Raw genomic sequence first — 19,264 nt, forward strand, 5'->3', positions numbered from 1 at the left:
CACTCACTCTCTCACTCACTCATTCATTCCTCACTCACTCATTCACTCACTCCTCACTCATTCACTCACTCCTCACTCACTCATTCATTCCCTCACTCACTCATTCCTCACTCATTCATTCTTTACTCACTCACTCATTCACTCACTCCTCATTCATTCATTCATTTATTCATTCACTCACTCACTCAATGGATTTGAAAGCCCCAAATCAGAACTGTGGAACTTCTGGGTTACTTGGAGAAACGCACAGAACAGTGAAAACCCCAAATCACAGCTGAGGTGGAACAAGATGACACTGCTTTCTTTTAGGTTTTTCTCAGTATTCAAGTGTCTTCTCTGTGATGTTTTTGCTGGCTGTGAACCCAATGTTAATGAGCCAACGACACCTATTAAGAGGTGTCTTTAAATAGAAACACATAGAAAATGAAGTTAGATACTCATCAGCTGGCCCAAACTGGAAACTTGGGGAACCCAAGCCTGCATTTCTTAGAGTTGGCTAGTGTTATGTTCATAGAGACTGTAAGATCAGAACTACCACAAATAATCAGGTGTGGCTGTACCTGTTTCTGAATTCGAGAGTACACATTAATGTCATCATTGAACAATGAGGCTGGGAGCATGTCAAATGCCCATGTATGCCGGGCGTAGGTGCCGTACGCCTTTAATCCCAGCACTCAGGAGGCAGAGGCAGGCGGATCACTGTGAGTTTGAGGCCAGCCTGGTCTCCAGAGCGAGTGCCAGGATAGGCTCCAAAGCTACACAGAAAAAAACCTGTCTTGAAAAACCAAAAAAAAAAAAAAAAAAAAGAAAAAAAAAAGAAAATGCCCATGTATATCAAACACAATCGACCTACAAATAATATGCTTCTGGGGAAATGTGTATTGTAGTTAAGGAGCACAGATCCCACCCCTTCCCACCAACGTGAGGTCTTCACAAAGGAAGATTCGAAGTGCTCTAGTGCCAGCACCTCCAAGGGCACCCTCAGTGCCAGAACAGCATGACTGTGGGTAAGGGAGAGCCTGTGGCTCTGAAGGGCCCCTCGCACCAAGTTTACATATGGTACCTGCAAGCAATCCAGAGATGTGCTGACCACCCGGGGGGACTTGGACTGGCAGGCCAGCTCGAATGGAAGGAAATACTTGTCAGCTTCAATGAAGTTTGCCTTTGGCGGAGCTGCAGCACCAAGCCTGGAAGAGCATGAAAGGGCAGAGAGGAAAAATGAAAGAAAAAAAAGGGGGGGGAGCTCACTTCTCTTCACTTTACTCTATCTTCCCACTCTGCTTAGTTAAAAGTGCTACAAGCTCTATCTTGGGGCAATGTGGCTACACGCTGACTACATGTAACTTAAGAAAGAAACCCCCAGAATATCATATGTAGAAAGTAAGAGCTCTGACTTACAAATGGACTCACTGGCATTGTGGAGTGACTGCTGCAGCCATGATGAAACCATGTTTCTAAACTATAACTGGATGGCTCCCACCATCAGAATAAGGAACAGGCACCAGAGCAAGCTGTCCCTCCACACGAACTAAGGACAAGGCTTCTGTCTCCTCAAGAAAAGGTTAAAAGCATCAACTTGACCTTCTTTCACCTCCCTCCAAGTACACAAGCACTGGGCCAGTCACCTGCCCAAACTGGGAGTTCCACTGTGCGAGCACTACGCTAGCACAGAGTGTGCTGCCCCTTTAAATGTGAGAGGAAAGGGGTTCCCATGGCCACCACCTGCTGTATTCCCAAAAGGAGGAAGCACCACTGCTTACCTCTGTTTTTCTATTTCTGCTTTAATCTCATCTGGTGGAAGAAGAAAAAGCACATTAGAGCATGTAACACAGACAAGACAGGCAAACCACTGGGAAGAGCATTTGAGACTACGGAGCACTCAAACATGCTGTCAAGTGAGGCAGGCCTCATCACAGCAGCAACTGCTGGCCCATGGCAGTTACTATGCTAGGACCCTGTGGCTGGCCACGCTGTCCTCTTATGTTTAGAGGAGGTGCACATCTTAGGCACTCCTGACACTCTTGGAGTCATCCTGTGCAGACATCCACCCACTAGGGGGCAGCAGCACTTCCCATCTCCTGCAATGTTGTGTTGTGGTTTGTGGTAAGGTCTTTCTATGCAACCAAGGTTAACTGGGAACTCAGGATCTTCCTGCCTCAGCCTGTTGAGTGCTACTGGAAGGTACTAGCATGCTCCCCCATAGTCCTGAATACCAAGTGGTCCCTGAGCAAACTCCCTCCAATGAGAATGAATGATTTCAATGAGGAAATGCAGACATCGTGAGAATAGAGAATTTCCCCACATAAAGACCTGGGGGTGTCTAGCTGGGTGGTGGTGGTGCACGACTTTAATCATAGCACTTGGGAGGCAGAGGTAGGCAGGTCTCTGTGAGTTCAAGGCTAGCCTGGTTTACAGAATGAGTTCCAGGACAGCCAAGGCTACAAAAAGAAACCCTGTCTCAAAAATCCAGAAACAAAACAAAAACAGAACTGGGCGAGTCAGAATTTGAACCCAGGTCTTGGCTATGTGCTCTACAATCTACCTTCTCTGCGCAGTAGGTGTATGATAAAATAGTTAACACAAAACATTTAACTTTGCAAAAACTATACACAGGAGAATGGAAACAGGAGAAGACTGAAGCAAGTAAGGCAAATATCGGAAGTTATCTAAATAGTGGAGTGGTGATGTTTTGTTCTTAAATTACCTTTATTTATTTATTTAGTTAGTTGGGGGAAGGGCAACAGTGTGTATGTGAAGATCAGAGAATAACTATTAGTTGTTTGTTCACTACTTCTACCAAGTGGGTCCTAGGGATTGAACTTACTTAGATCATGAGGCTTGGCAGCAAGCACCTTCTTGTGGTGAATCATCATCACGCTAGCCCCCGTTCTATTTATTTTTCATATTTTTTCTTTTTCTTTTATGTGTACGAGTGTTTTGCCTGCAGGTATGTCTGGGCACATGCATGCTTGATGCCCAAAGAGGCCAGAAGGGGGCAACCAATCCCTGTAACTGGAGTTACAGACGGTTGTGAGCCACCATGTGGTGCTGGGAATCAAATCCAGGTCCTCTAGAAGAGCAGCCGGAATCTAAGCTCTGAGCCATCATTCTAACACCCTTTTTTCCCTCACATTTTCTATGATCTAAACACTTTTGAGATTGGCACCATGAAAACAAGAGAATACCCTATCTATACTCCTGACGCCAGCCACCAATCTACTGCATGTGCTTCTGTATGTTAGCCCCCATCACCCAGGCGAAGTAGTATCAAAGCAGTGGGGGAGGGAGGGGAAAGAGGGAGGGAGAGAGGGAGGTTTTTGTTTGTTTTTTGAGACAGGGTTTCTCTGTGGCTTTGGAGGCTGTCCTGGAACTTGCTCTTCTAGACCAAGCTGGTCTCGAACCAGGCAGGAAACATCAAGAGAGACATAGTGGGATAAAATCTTAGGACAGGAGAGCAGCAGCCCCTCAGCCCCCAGTGGCTGGCACTGGTACCTCTAGAGACCCTGATCCAGGGGTGTCAGTTGCTCTGTGGTCAAAATCCAGATTTTATAGGAAAGATCAGATTGCAACTCAAAGAAGCTTCCACTATTCTATAAATACTATGCCCAGATAAGACTAATCAAATGGGTGCCCGGGTCATGAGGTTACTGGTTTACAATTTTTCTTTCGAGGAATGGGGAAAAGCTCAAAAACAGTACTTTTACTGGCTGCAGAAAAACACCTGGAGGTGAGAAAGGTGGCTTTAAATACAACCAGCCATGGGCAGGGGAAAGAAGCTCTCCCCCACCCCCTTCCCCTGTCCATCAATGTCTGAGGCAGGTGGGAGAACTGTCCCTGATGTCATAAGAGTGGAAGAGCTGTCCCTGCCCCTCATCAGCTACAGTGCTTGGGAGAGTGACCCCTATACCATGCCTGGACAACACAGTACAGCTGCCCCTGAAGGTGTGGGAAGAATTGACCCTGAAGACTTAAGAACAGGAGAAATGGCCCCACTGTGAACTAGCCAGGGCAATGCAGGAGAGCTCACCCTGGTGGTGGGGACAAGGCAGAGCTAGAAGGCTGACCAACCCTGCAACTACCCAGGCCTAGAACCAGGGTAATAAGTTGGTCCATCCCAACATCCACTCCATCTGTGATCTTCTGGAGCACAGAAGGGACGAGTTCTGCAGATCCAAAGCTGCAGGATCTCCATGACACAGGGCAACAACAGGATAACCAAGAGGAGTTCCAGTGAGGGCCCAGCATCCATAGTGTAGCAGAAACCAGAGGCCTCAAACCAGACCAATGGTTCTTTGCAATGAACACGTGCAAGTAAAGATATATGGATAGAAGGGTTTTCTGTGTGACTCACTGTGTCATACCACAGCTTTCAGGAGACTGATTTTTCTTTTCTTTTTCCTATTAAAATTTATTTTATTTTGGGTAGTAGGTTCCAAGGGCAGAGGGCAGGGAAGGGACAGGGAAATGAATGGGATGGAGATGGATGATGTGAAAGACACAAAGAATAAATAAAAAGAATTAAACAAACAAATAAAAAAGAATACAGCCAGCAAGTGGGGATGGAACAGCAGGCTCTGCTCAAGTTCAGTGTGTCTCAGCTGATGAGAATAAGTGAAGCAGGCCAGAGTCCATGGCCAGACTCAGTACAAATCACAGACAAGGAAACAAGAGCCAGAGAGCTTTCCAGGTAGAGGTGGGTGAATCCAGGAAATCAGTCTAGAGAGCCGTGTTCATAAACTCATGTATCTCTAGTGTTCAAAGCACGCACAGAGAATTAATCTGTAAACTATAAGCAAAAAAATAAGTGTGGCTTTGTTTTCACTAACACAACCAAACAAAGGGAAAACACAGGCGCTTTTCCCACTGTGACACTCTTCCTGTCAAAAGCTAGTTTATAACCCAACTATGGAATCTCCCAATCACCTTTCCCATCAGGACCAAGGTAAAAGTACACTCTGGTTTGCCTAGAGTACTAGGGAAGCCTACAGCTTTCCTTATACAGCAATCACTCTATCACTGGCATATACTCCACAGCAGCAGCATGGGGAAACAGGAGGGCTCTTCCATTAGCTATTGCTACCATGGAGTTCAAGAAATCTCAGATGGCTGGACATGGTGGTACATGCCTTTAATTCAGCATTTGGGAGTCAGAGTTAAGTAGATCTCTGTGAATTTGTAGCCAACCTAGCCTACACAGAGATTTCCAGGACAGCCAGGGCTAAGTACAGAGACCCTGTCTCAAAAATAAAAAACAAAAACAAAGCAAATCTCAGATGCAAATCCCATAATCACAGACTTTTAATTTACCCTTAAGAGTTAAAAATTAGAAATTGTTGCACTACCTAAACTACTTCTATTAAAGAAAAAAAAAAAAAACAAAAAAAAACACCCTGAAATCCTGTCCACTGGGCACAATGGCACAGCATGGCATAGACAGACAGTACAATAAATACCTTCGTAGAAGTAGGAAGCTCCTGAGCCTGCCTCATGTGGGGCAGCTTACACTAGCCATGAATGTAAAGAGGAAGTCAGGACAGAAGCCAAGATTAGCCAAGAGCTAATCACACACAGGCCAGTAAATGCTCTGGGACCATGTGCAAATCATCCAGGCAGAGAAGCATTATCAAATAGGCTGCCAGAGCCCTTTTCACATGCTGTACATGTCCAAGAAACAGCTCTGGTGTCCATGGTTCTAACTGATTGATGGGCCCCAGATGTACCATAGTTCTGGCTGAGAGATGGGTCCTGGATATACCATGGTTCTGTCAGAGATAGGCCCTGGATGTACATGGTTCCAGATGATTGATGGGCCCTTGATGTACTATGGTTCCAGGTGACTGATGGACCCTGAATGTCCATGGTTCCAGGTGAATGATGGGCCCTGAATGTCTATGGTTCCAGGGGACTGATGGGCCCTGGATGTACTATTGTTCCAGCTGAGACAGGCCTTAGATATACCATACCATGGTTCTGGCTGAGATGAGCTCTGAGCATATTTAGAGAACACAACTGTTTTCTCAGTAAAAAGAGGGAGAGTATGGGACAGAACCTCACTGACAGCCTGTTAGTGTGAGATTCAAACACAGCCATATTCCCAAGCCAGGCATAGACACCTGTCAGCTGAGTCTTGACTTCCTACTATAAAAACTTTGGATGACAAGAAGCAGCCCCAGACCCCAGAGACTGCAAGAGGACTTGGGTGCAGCTAACTGTATGAACAACCCCAGGAAAGAAACCTTGCCATGATGAGCAGGACAGAGCAGGCACAGAGCAGGTAGCCAGTGACACGTTAGCTCTTATCTTGCACTGAAAGCCAGTAGGAATGCACAATCATAGTGTCCTGAGAGAAGAGAAATTCGGGACAGCTGCTGGCTGCACTGACCTGGCACTGGTGACAGTGTCGTGTGCTCTGCAGCGCAGGGTGGCAGAGCAAGGCCATTCATGAGCCAGATGACACATGTGACGCCAGTCCTCAGTGAGGACCTCTTAGCAGGCCACTTAATCCAGAACACACTCTCCCCATCCACTTAAGAGGACAGGGAGGATGACGGGAAGAGAGGATAGCCAGTGGGACTCACCCCTGCACTTCACTTCCCCACATGCTAATAGCACGGCACTCCCAGCTGCCAAAGTGGCAGCCATCAGCAATAAATGAGCAGGAGGGAGCAAAGGAGGGAGACAGGTCTAGGCTAGGGCAGCCACAGCTAGAAAGCAGATTTCCCCAGAGATAGTTTCTGGGTGTTGCCGTTACCTACGGAAACAACACCCTATTCGCCAGCAACCTGGCAGCAGCACACCCTCTCCTTCCCAACAATGACCATCACAACCCTCACATCCAACCATATGTCCCTGCCATCCTCATCAGCCCTGTCCCCCTTCCAGTCTCTCTCAACCACCTGTTCCTCTACCCCAAATCCACCTACAATGGTTGGCCACACTCTGAATCTTGGCCCTAGGTGGAACTGGGAGACTTCCAGCTCCTTGCTAGCCTCTGTGCATGAACTCCTCTCCTTTCAGCTAGTGCTCCCAGCGGACTTTACTGCCAGCCTTCCCATGGCTGAGCCTTCAGCTTTCCTCTGCCTGCATTTTCCAGGTGCAGCCCTTCAGCAGGACTGCTGTCAGAATGAGAGGCTGCAGCAGCCATGACTTCTGACCTCCGCTTCTGCTTCTGGCTCTTCTCCTCCCTCTCTCCTCCCTACAGTTCTTCAGTACACAGCAGCCAGAGGGACTGTTCTAGAGTGTGTGACGGTTACTATTGTCACCTTGACGGGATCTAGAATCACCTAGTAGACAAGCCTCTGGGCATGCTTGTGAGAGACTGCCTCGATTAGACTGGCTGAGGTAGGAGGACCCACTTAACTGCGGGCAGCACAATCCTATGGATTGGAGTCCTGGTGGAGAAGAAAGAGACAGAGAGAAAGCTGAGCATCAGCAGCCATGGCTCTCTGCTTCCTGACTGTGGACATCTGATCAGGACCTCAGCCCCTGCAACAATCAATGCACTGTACATCAAACTGTGAATTGAAACAAAGTCGTCCTTGCAGAAGGTAAGCACTATGGGAAGTGGCTCACATAGTGGAGCCAATGGCCCTCATTTGCCCAACTCTCTCCCACAGCAAGCCAAGCCTCCATGGTCTGACTCTGGTCTCCCCATCCACAACTTTGGATGCCACCCTCCACCCCCAATCATATCCAATGGCTCTCCCAGGCTCACACGTCACCACTGTAAAGAGGCCTTTCAGCATCATTAACAACTGCCACCTGGTAGCACCCTGCTCTGCATCTCTCTAACCCTTTTACGTTTCACTCTGGTTTCCTCTTCTCATCTTTCTTCAGATTACCCTTGATACTCTATGTGTCAGCTCCTTTACACCTGCTTCCCCAGCAGAGCAGAAACCCTCTGACAATGCCCTTAAGAACGTACAGCAGACAGAAGCAGGCACGCTGTGTGTGCTGAGGACCTGTGTAAATTGTCCTTTTCCTTTCCTGCATTATTTAACCTCTCCCACAGTGGAGCCCTTTTCAATGCCATTTAGAAAATCCCAAGTGAGCTGTGCATGGCGACACACCTATAATCCCATCATTCAGGGGGCTGAGGAAGAACTGTCACAAGTACCAGGCCAACCACCACTACACAGCAAGACTTGCTTCAAAACCAAAGAAAAGAAAAACCTTCCACGGGCCACACCCCCTCCTCCTGACAGCAGCCCAAGCACAGTCTGCATCCTTTCTTTGTTTCCTCACCCCCCACTCTCACTTCTGACCATGCCAGTCTGGACTGCACCTGCAGCACTCCACCCAAACAGTTCAAGAGGTCATGGGTGACACATGTCTCTACGCTGACAGGCATGTTCCCAGTCCCCATCTGACTGGCCTCCCTCAGCACTTGACTTACCAACCCCGGGCTCCCAAAATTGTTCTCTGTGCCTGCCCTGTGCTTCTCAGCTGTCTCTGCTCTAGCTCCCTGTGCGTACCCTGCCTCCTCTCCCAGGCAGGAAGAGCTGCAGGTCCTCACACCAGGCCCCACTCACAGATTCCAGGCTCTAGACCAGGCCTCTGGCTTAGGAATCTCAGGCTTATCTATGCAGTCACTTTCTATTGCATGTGTCAGGATGAATCTGGATATGGATTTGTATATAGAATGCCTTCCGAAAGGCCAAGCTAGCTTGCTTCCTTCCTTTCTTTCTTTTCTTGTTTTTGCCAGACAGGGTTTCTCTGTGTAGTTTTGGAGTCTGTCCTGTAACTCTCTGTAGACCAGACCTACCTCTGCCTCCCAAGTGCTAGGATTAAAAGCATGACCTGGCATGGGTCAGGTTTTAAAGATGTGGTCCCTAGATGGTGGAGCCAATCACTGAGAGGTGATTAGGTCATAAAGGTGCTAACTACATCAATAGGTTAATCCACAGGTGAGTTCCTGTGGAGTGAGCTATCAAAGGAGGACCTGACTTGAATAGATCATCATGGATCCAAAATAATGAAACTAGCCACAAACAGTCAGATGGCTCTGAAACCGTGACCCAACTTTTTCCTCCTTTAAATCACTGTGTATGTTTCTCTTATTGGTTAATGAATAAAACTCTGATTGGCTGATTGGCCCAGGCAGGAAGTTACGTAGCTGGGCAGAATCAGAATATAAACAGGGACAGACAGGAAATCACTCTCTTCTCCTCTGTGGAGACACTGAACAGATGTGATGTAGACCCCAACGAAGTGGGAGGCCTGGACCTTTCCTCTGGTGAGAAGACCATGCGGAAATACTTAGATTTGTAGAAATGGGTTAATAATTAAGTCAAAGCTAGCTAATAAAAACCATAGCCAACGACCAACAGTTTCATAATTAATATAACGTCTGTGTGATCATTTGGGGCTGATGTGGCAGTGGGGCCTAGCCAGATCAGAAAACCCACGTTACAGATTACTCCTCTGAGATATTTGCCACTGCAATGAAACACTGACTAATGAAAGTGAAAAGGCAGATCCCGGTTCTAGCTCAGATGAGCCCCCTCCCTCCCCCTCCCCATATAGTCTCCCCTCTTCCCATCGGACAGTTGAGACCACTGAGTCAACAATCTGGAGCTGGTTGAACAACTCCACTTCTTAGGCCCAACTGTCATCAGGTTCCCTTAGCTCTACTTTCCAGGCAGGCTGACAATGCATTTGCTTAGTTCTGTTTGTGTTGCCATCACCCCAGACCACCCACCCCCTTCACCAGCATGATGATAACTGCCTCTTACTTGATCCCAAGCAATCCCTTTAGCCTCCCTGTAGGGTGTGAACACAGTGGCCAAAGGGACCTTCTCAGAGCACAAGCCTGACTGTGCCAGCACCCTTCCTCTGTTTCAAACTCTTCTGTGTCACCCCACAACCCTATGGGGCTTCTGACCAGGCTCTCCTACCTTACTCACAAATACACTATGCCTCAGCCACATGTGGCTCTGTCACAAAGCCTTTGTTTAGGCTGGTCCCACTACTGAAGAACTTCCCACCCCAACCTCTGTGTCTGTGCTCATCATCACTCAGACCCCACTCCTCCTTCAGGCTGCCACTCCAGTCAGTGTCCAGTGCTCTTAAAGAGCTGGCTTCTTGCTGGCATGGCCCAGAGGGTGTGACTTTGGCTGCATCAGAGCACAGTCCTTGTTTATTTTGCTCCTCTGGCATCATGATCCCAGCTGTGACACCCAAGACATCCCTCTGAACGAGAGTCAGATTGGTCTGGACAACAGACATGCACAGACAGCTCCCAGGCACTGTGGGGGAGAAGCCTTTACATACTACCACAGAAGGCCTGTTCTCCCCACAAACCATAAAACCTGGAACGCCATGCTAACCAAAACTATCCTGGCAGGAAGAGTCCAAGAGTGAATCAGCAAATGTAAAACTATTTTCTAAGATAACCTCACTGGGAAGAAAGGCAAGCAGTCTTCTGGTGGGTCCCTTGTGCCTGTAGAAGGCCAGGATAAGGAAACGCAGCTGGAGCTATTCAAGACTCTGCATCCTGTGATGAAGCACACGCTTTTCACAGGTCTGCTCTTCTCTGGAAGGAACAGGCTTGCTGTTTGCCCCAGCACTGCTTTCACTCTCCCAGGATTTACAAGTAGAGCAGATGTCTGGATTCATTGGCTAAGCCACACACTTGCTCAGCCAGTCAGAGTCCTGAGCTCCACAGACTAACTCAAGAGGCAGAGAAGGGAGAGTCCTCAGCTCCTCCTCCTTGGCCACACAAGCCTGAGAAGCAGCAGGTCACCACCTGCTCCAGTCTGTGCCCTTCTTCACAGCACTAGCCGCGCTAGCTCACTTAAACCAGGTCAGTAGGAACCTCATCATCTCAGATTAGTTTGTCTGTATAAGCAAAGGGTCAGCCTTTCCCACAAATCATGATAATACATTTCAGTTATCAACACAACACAATGTTTAGCCACTGTTGCTGTAAGGTGAGCTCCCTCCTGCAAACACTACAAAACTTTTCAATGAAGAGTAACCTGCAGGAAGCTGGAGAGATGGCTCAGCAGTGAAGAGCACATTCTGCTCCTGCAGTGGATCTGAGTTTGGTTCCCAGCACCCACGACAGGCACCTACAACTCTTCTTGCAGGGGATCTGGTACCCTCTTCTAACTTCCATGGGCTCTTATACACATGCATGTGCATGTCTGTGAATCATGTGTGTGCAAGGTACTGAGAAGCTAGAAGAGCACATCAGATCCCCTGGGACTGGAGTTTCAAATGGCTGTAAACCACCAACTAGGTGCTGGAGGTCAAACCCAGGTCCTCTTACAGCCTGTGGTCTTTTTCTTTTTCCTTCCTTCCTCCTTTCTTTTCTTTTCCTTCTTTCCTTTCTTTCTTTCTTTCTTTCTTTCTTTCTTTCTTTCTTTCTTTCTTTCTTTCTTTTCTTTCTTTCTTTCTTCTTGTTTCTTTGAGACAAGGTTTCTCTATGTAACCTTGGCTGTCCTGGAACTTGTTCTATAGACCAGGCTAGCCTGGAACTCACAGAGATCCGCCTGCCTCTGCCTCCTGAGTGCTGGGATTAAGGGCATGCACTACCTAGCATGAGGAGCAATCTGTAGAGGTCATGAGCCTTGGCAGTTCAGGTTTTATTTTAGTTTGGTTTCTCAAGACAAGGTTTCTCTGTGTAGCCTTGGCTGTCCTAGAGCTCACTATATAGACAGGCTAGCCTGGAACTCAGACATCTGCCTACCTCTGCCTCCCGAGTACTGGGATTAAAAGGCATGTGCCACCATCGCACAGCTTCTAATTCTTTTTTTTTTTTTAATGGAGTATATCACTTGCAGACAAAATTCCTAATCCAAACAACAGAATTTACTAAAATTGAAGGCTTCATTCTAGACTGTTTCAATTAATTACTCTATTATTTTTGGATTTTTGGATTTTGCCACAGAACCTTGGCTGGTCCACAATTCACTCCATAAATCAAGCTGGCCTCAAAGTCCAGCAACCTCCTGCTCTGGCTCTAGAGTTTTGGGATTACAGGTGTACACCTGATGCTTAATCAAACTTGTCATTTCTGAGAATCTCAACAGACAGCAGAGCATGGCTCCCAACTCATGATATTCCTGCCTTAGCTTCTAGAGTGCTGGGATTACGGTATGTGCCGTGTCAGGCAAGTAGCAATATTTTTAACACTTCTCAAATTTCACACTTAAGGTTGTTCCTAACAGGGACAAGAGGGTTTTTGTGCTGTGACTGGGACTTCACACATGCTAGACAAACACTGCACTGAGCAACATCTCTAGGCCTAAATGCTACTATTCACACGACCAGGGTTTATAAATATATCTTGTAACTGTCTCTCTTCTAAATGACATTTAAACATCTCAACCAACAAACTAACAAGCTCCACCCACGAGCCACCTCTCCTTCGTCCTCTTCACAGTACAGCTAACCCTGGAGAAAGCCTTGCTTGTGCTCACTATGTCCCTACCTCCTACCCACGTCTCCTCCCACACCAGTATGCCTTTTACCTGCAGTGTGCCACTCAGATACCTCAATGGATGGCCACTCGTGACCCACAGTACCAAACAGAGAGAGCAGCATGTCTGAGACTGGACTTCACCCTCCACTGGGTAGATAGACACATGGGAGTTGCAGCCTCGTTTGTCCATCCACTGTGTAGCTGTGGGCAAACACTTCCCTTCATTTCCCACTGCATAGGTACCCCAAACGGTCATTACTCCAGAATCTGTAGGGCAGAGCTCAATGCTGCTCCTGCAGACATCACGAATCAGAAAAAGCTAGCTCAGTGATACTCATATGAAATCACCTCCCAGTACAACAAAAACATAAAATATCTTTTGCTAGGCAGTGGTGGCACATAGTCCCAGCACTCAGGATGCAGAGGTAGGAGGTTCTCTGTGAGTTCGAGGCCACCCTGGTCTACAGAGCAAGTTCCAGGACAGTTAGGACTACACAGAGAAGCCCTGACTCAAAAAAGAAAACAAAAAAACAAAAAAACAAATTTTTTGACCATTTGCTGTCAAATTTATCTCAGAATTCAGCTACAGAAAATGATCTCTTCACTGAAATGTCAGAGTGTAAGACTGTTTCCAAAGGCATGTAACTACAGAGTCAGTTTTATATGAAAAATAGATAGACATTTGTTCTTAGGTTTTCATGACTGAGCATGACAGCAATTACAGAACACTTCGACCTTTTCATAGTACTTTCTGCATATTAAATTACTAAATACTCTTAAACTATAGACAAATCTTTCCATACTTAATTTAAAAACACTTAAGATTTTTTATTTTATTTTTTTGGTCAAGCTTCCAAACTCCATACAATTTAAGAACAGAAATATAAAGAGACATCTTGGAGAAAGATGGGCCTTAAGTCAGACCATTATAAAAGGAAGGTTTTAAGAATGGAACTAAATTCCCCACTGAGGACTGAGAGGTTGGAGATTATTAATGCATATCCAGTCCTCACTAAAGGGACAAGGGCAGCGATGTCCTTGGGTGAAGAATATTCTCACAGGCTCTTGATTTCTCCAGATAGACTTAGAAGGACACCACCCCCGATTCAGTCATCTATCTATACATTTGATATTTAGAGAGATGATTCATTGTGGTCACTCCCATCTATTTCCACCCTGATCATCCCTGCACTTAACAAGTTAACACTGTAACAAGCACAGCCTTTCTGTCATGCAATCACATGTTTTTAGAAAAGATTTATTTTTATCTTATTTGGATGAGTGTTTGTCTACATGTATGTATGTATACCATGTGTGTGCCTGATGCCCACAGAGAAGAGAGTGTTAGATCCCTTGGCACTGGAGTTACAGACTGTTGTGAGCCACCATGTAGGTACTGGAAATAGAATCCCGGTCTTCTGCAGAGGCCGTCAACACTCCTAACACTCTTAACCGCTGAAGCCAGCTGTCTAGTCCCACAAATTATTTTGTCTACAAACCAACAGAGCAATAAGTGACTTCTGAAAGAACTCACGGATTCTGTGGGAATAATGGTGTCATCAAGTGCCTGCTGAGCGCCCAACTAACATCAATCATCCTAGGTGTAACCCTGATAAACGTGTAAACAAACACAGCAAGTAACAACAGGTGATTTGAACCCAGAAGATCTTGAGTTGCATAAGGTTCAGAGCTTCTCACATACACGAGATACAGCCCAGAAGCCCTGATACTGTCCCCCACTCCCTACCCCACTATAACTGGCAGGAACCTGTCACAGAAACACTTTCTGGTCAGGACTCTTTATCATCCAAGCACTTCAGCTTTCATTGGTCACTTACAGTTTTAGCAAAGTTGATGACAATCTATACATGATCTTTAAAACACATTATACTTTTAGGGGTTGGAAAGACAGTACATCAGTTAAGAGCACTGGCTACTCTTCCAGAGGACCAGGGATTCAATTCCCAGCACCCACATGGTGACTCACAACTGTCTTGTTCTCCACTTCTAAGGGGTCTGACACCTTCACACAGACATATATGCAAGCAAAATACCAATGCACATAAAATAAAAATAAATCATTAAAAAAACAAAGCAAGAGAAAAAAATTCTGCTTTAAAAATAAAATACATTATACTTTTTACTCACTTCAGCCATTTTTCCTTATTTCTTCTTTTTTTGTGTGTATATATGTGGTACACACTCATGATATGCATGGTCACATGTAGGAGTGTATACTCGTGTGTCTACACCTGTGTACATGGTGGTCCAAAGTTGAAGTTGGACATCTTTCTTGGCTGCTCTCCACTTGTCCAGACAGTGTCTCCCACTGAACCAGAGCTTACCGATTCAGCTAGCTAGCAAACAGGTTTGCCCCAGGAACCCTGGTCTCTGTGCTGGTGCTATAGGCAGCCACTACACTTGCATGGCTTATTTATACGTGGGTTCTGGGGAATTGAACTCTGGTCCTCACTTCCAGCCCCACACACTCCTCTTCTCAAATGGGATTACTTAGACCCAAGACAAGGCCTTGAGATACAGAGTGAAGGAAGGAGCACCACGTACTGTTTTTACTGTTCAGGAGTAAAAGCAAGTCTATTCACTAACTATGCCCATGGCTACTCTCTTAAAACGATGGCTCCCTTAAACCAGCCCTGTTTGAATTCCCTAATCACTAGTAACAACCAGCCATCCCTCCAATTTCACATAACCTAGAGTCACTTCCTATTGAGGCCATTTCTTACATACCTGTGTGTATGTAGGGTGCACGCATGTATGCAAGCTCACATGTGGACACACATATGTACAATAATTCAAATGTGCATTTCCACATGGAAAAATCTGAACTTCTAAACAAAAACATGATCCAAGAATATCTAATAATGTATTAATGTTATGACCCACAGGACAATTTTGTAAGTAGGTCCTAGCAATGTGATATCTGATGTTAACATTTCTGAACAAGAAATTAAAACTATGGCAACAATGGAGACCAGGAGGGTTTCAACCTGAGACTCATGCCTAACTCACAAGGTGTTTTTCTAATGCTTATCTTACAGTAATTCCTGATAAAACAAAACCCACCTCTCAGGCCTGGTTTTCAAAACAGAAAAGCTTTAAAACTTCAGGTCTCACTGGGCGCTGGTGGCTCACGCCTTTATTCCCAGCACTCGGGAGGGAGAGACAGGTGGATCTCTGTGAGTTCAAGGCCAGCCTGGTCTACAGAGTTCTAGGACAGCCTCCAAAGCAATACAGAGAAACTGTCTGGAAAAACCAAAACAAAACAAAACTTCAGGTCTCAGTAAATCCCTTCCACAGACTCCAAATTTCACAAGATTAACTGCTTCTGGATCACACAGGCAGGAAGCACCTCCTACCAACAGCGGGACTCTCAAATGCTTCCCACACAAGGCCTGGACCTTCCACGGGGAAGTGCAAAGGTCACAGTACCTTCTGAGGTCTCCAAGTGAACTCTCTCCTATACCAAATGGAGAAATGTAACTAACAGAAAAGCAGCCTTTCTATTTACTCAATTTGTTAGGAAAACAGTCCCTTTAAAAAGACCCCACCACGGAACTGCCGAGGCATCAGGGTGGTAAGTTAGCAGGAAGACAGGTCAAATGCTCTGGGGCTCTCCACCCACAACTTTCCCTCTTGGAACTCCACAGGGTAGACTTGTCTCGCCTGTCAGAACCGGGCTCAAACATGACATTCTCAGGAAGGATTACTTTCAAGACCATCCGACCTAAGGCAGACCTCGGGTCCTCCATGTCACTTTTTGCTCTTTTATTCTCACAACAGTATTTATTAGTATTGTTTTGCCTGCTCTACTGGAATATTTGTAAGAGCCACAGAAGTAGTAAGCAAGGACTCCATTTCTCCTTCATGGCCATGTCCTTAGTGCCTGGTACACTAGCACTTGATATAAGTAACTAAAGGGCAAGAGACCGATGTCGGTGTCAACTACTAGGCTTCTATCTAGTTAGTAGCTAGAAATGTCCCTCTTTCCATAGTCCACGGATCCATTCAACAAGCAAATATTTACTGAGCCACTACTGTATTCCAAGCACTGTCACAGGGGCACAGGATACCGCATTGAACAGATCAGACGAGTATCTTTGCTGGGCAGAACCTTTATTTTAGGGACCCGCCCTAAAATGAGTAGATGCCTTGCACACTGTCCAGTGCCTGGAACATAGATCACCCGACACGCCTTCGAGGTGACGAGCTCTCAGAGCCCAAGCGTTCTCCAGTGGGACATTTCCAAACCTCCAAGCCTCCGGGGTTCCTCAGCACCAACTGGGCAGCTCTCTCACCTGCTCTGCTCGCTCACGTGGGAGAACCCCAACAGCACGGTCCAGGGAAAGGGAGAACTTAAGCGCAAAGGAGGCTACTGCTTCTGAGGACTTGGAGATGGCTGAGGGGAGGAACCAGGAAATAGGACGAGAAGTCGTGGCAAGGCCCTAGGCATGGAGGCTGCAGAACCAGCTTTGGCTGTCACCGAGTTGCTAGGTGACCTTGGGCCAGTCCCGGCCGCCCCAGCACCGGCTCCCCGGGGGGCAGGGGGCGGAAGAAGCCAGGAGGGTGGGACCCGGGTTGGGGGGAGCGGAGGCCAGCAGACCCGGAGGGTAACGGCCGGCGCGGGGAGGCCGGCGCGGGGAGGCCGGGGCGGCTCACTCACCGAGCGCCACCTGGCAGGCCCTCCGCAGCTGGGAGTGCTGGGGCCGCTTCACCTCCTTGTCGGCTAGGATCTTCTCCAGGGCCCGGGACACGAACATGCTCTTGGTCTGGCTCTCCTGCATGGCCCCGGCCGGCGGGGGCCGGCAGCCCCGCGAGCCGACGGCGCGAGCGAGCGAGCCGGAGAGCGAGGCTGGCGGCCAGGCGTCCCGGCCGGCACCGGCCGCGTCCGTGCGCGCCGCCCTGTCAGGAAGAGACGCCCCGGCCCCACGGCGCCGCCATGTTGGAGCGCGTCACGTGACCACGTGACTGGCAGTGCCGCTACGTCTGCTGTGCGTCCGTCGGTCGACCCTGTGACCCCAAGGGCGGGGCCGGCGGGGGCGGGCCACCATGAGGGGTGGGGCGTTCTGGGCGTGGTCTGTGCGGTTGGGGCGGGGCCTACACGGGCAGGGCGGGGTTGATGAGCCTTGGGATGCGGGTGGGGCGTGTCCGAGTCGGGTAGCCGGACCAGGTAGGGGAAGTGAGGGTCTCCGGTGAGGTGAAAGGTTGTAAAAGTGGGCAGTCCTGAAGGGGAGAGGAGGGAAGGTGCAGGCGACAGCAGGCAGGGAGAGAGGTGACAAAGGGCACGAGACAGATGAGCTGAGAAAAGAGAAAGGGAAGGGGTAAAATGTTGTGAAAAGAACTAATTAGTGAGAGTGATAATAAGCGAGCGGAGAAGGCAAAGAGGAGAGAAAGGAACGGGGGAGGCGACAGAAAGTAGGGGCAGTGAAGAGAAAGGAGAAGCCAGGGGAGGGCAGAGTAAAGAGGAAGCTCAGGCAAGTGAGAATGGGTGCTGAGGATGAAGCCGCGAGGTGAGGGCATGGGAGACAGGGGGCAGGGAGAGACGGGGCAGGGCAGAGCAAAAGGAACGGAAAAGAAGGCAGAGAGAGACAGTGGAGAAAGGTGGTCCTGGCTAGCCTGAGACTCATTATCTAGACCAGGCTGGCCTCGAGTTTGCAGTAATCCCACTGTCTCTGCAAGAGCTGGGATGATGGGCAAACAGCACCATAATCACCTTGGTTATGGAGTTTGTAGGTTTACTTGCTGGCTTCGTTTTTTTTGTTTGTTTGTTTATTTTGTTTGTTTTTTTGTTTTGATACATGCCTCACTATGTATCCCTGGCTGGCCTAGAACTCAATGTCCCCTGCTCAGTTGGGATTGTAGGAGTATGCCACCACAAAGTGCCAGTCTATGGTGGTGCTACCAAGAAGGACTCCCCCTTTTTCCTGGCCAGTTTTTATCGGCCTCAAGTTCTTATAGTATGGAGGGCAAGATAGGGGCCTTTGGGGCATTTGACAGGAGAAGAAACTGACTCAGGTGGCCAGTGTGGCATGCCCTGTACATGAGTGGGAAGCAGAGGCCCTGACCCCGGGGCAGCTTCCACTCCATGCATGGCTCAGCAGTACTGATGTCTTGACAGTACCAATGCCCCACCCCTTGCCCCCTGCAGCCCTGATGCTTCTGCTCACAAGCAGACAGTTGTTCCTCGTGGTAATTTTGGGAATGACCCATGCCAACAAGTTCAACTGCTCAGTTCAGATATCCCTTGTTAACCGTGTCTCCCTGGTTGATGTCCCTAATAGCATCTGTGGACCTTTTGTATTTGCCATTTTGCTGGGCTCTGTCCCTGGAGGTCTGTCTGGTCCAGAGCCAGGTGGAAGATTTCAAGACTGTAAATTCCATTGATTCCAATGTGACTTTGAAGCTCCCATCAACAAGAGGCAGTCTGTTTCTCCATGCCCCTGAGCCTGGGCTACCCTCATGATTGTCCTAACCAGCAGAGTGGCAGGGTGTGAGGCTGGGCACAGGGAGGCCTGGCCCATACCTTCCTTTGCAGGTGTTACATGTTCTGAGAAGAGTCCCAGAACAAAGAGGACATAGAAAGAATCCAGTTCTCCCAGCCGTAGCCAGCCCTCTGCCAACCTGTATTTAGCCGTGAATAAAGCAGCCTGAGATACTCTAGTGAGACCAGCAGAGTTCCTTAGAAAACCCATATACTAGAGGGAAACAACGAACAGTTATGTTAAGTCACAATAGCTTGGGGGTGCTTGTTACACAGCAATCAATCACGGAATCTCTTGATCCTTATGCCTTGGATGGGTGGGTGGATGGATGGATGGA

The 19,264-nt window shown here is 47.9% G+C and overlaps 1 protein-coding gene across 2 annotated transcripts in view; it reads right to left on the bottom strand.

The window, feature by feature from the left end:
- Arfgef2 (ADP ribosylation factor guanine nucleotide exchange factor 2) overlaps positions 1–17,421 on the bottom strand; it is a 78,478-nt gene extending 61,057 nt beyond the window's left edge. Inside the window, exons 1-3 of one of the 2 annotated variants that reach the window (XR_004770625.1) lie at positions 17,109–17,421; positions 1,761–1,791; positions 1,064–1,187 (exon numbers count right to left, since the gene is read on the bottom strand). Coding sequence is in view for 1 of the 2 variants with exons in the window: in XM_027423373.2 (XP_027279174.1) it covers positions 1,064–1,187; positions 1,761–1,791; positions 17,109–17,229 (276 nt within the window). In the remaining variant the exon portion in view is untranslated. The remainder of the gene's footprint in view (positions 1–1,063; positions 1,188–1,760; positions 1,792–17,108) is intronic. The other variant, XM_027423373.2, reaches the window with a different exon arrangement.
- Between the last annotated feature and the right edge of the window lie 1,843 nt (positions 17,422–19,264).

The sequence above is a fragment of the Cricetulus griseus genome, chromosome 6 (genome assembly GCF_003668045.3).
Source record: "Cricetulus griseus strain 17A/GY chromosome 6, alternate assembly CriGri-PICRH-1.0, whole genome shotgun sequence".
NCBI lineage: Eukaryota > Metazoa > Chordata > Mammalia > Rodentia > Cricetidae > Cricetulus > Cricetulus griseus.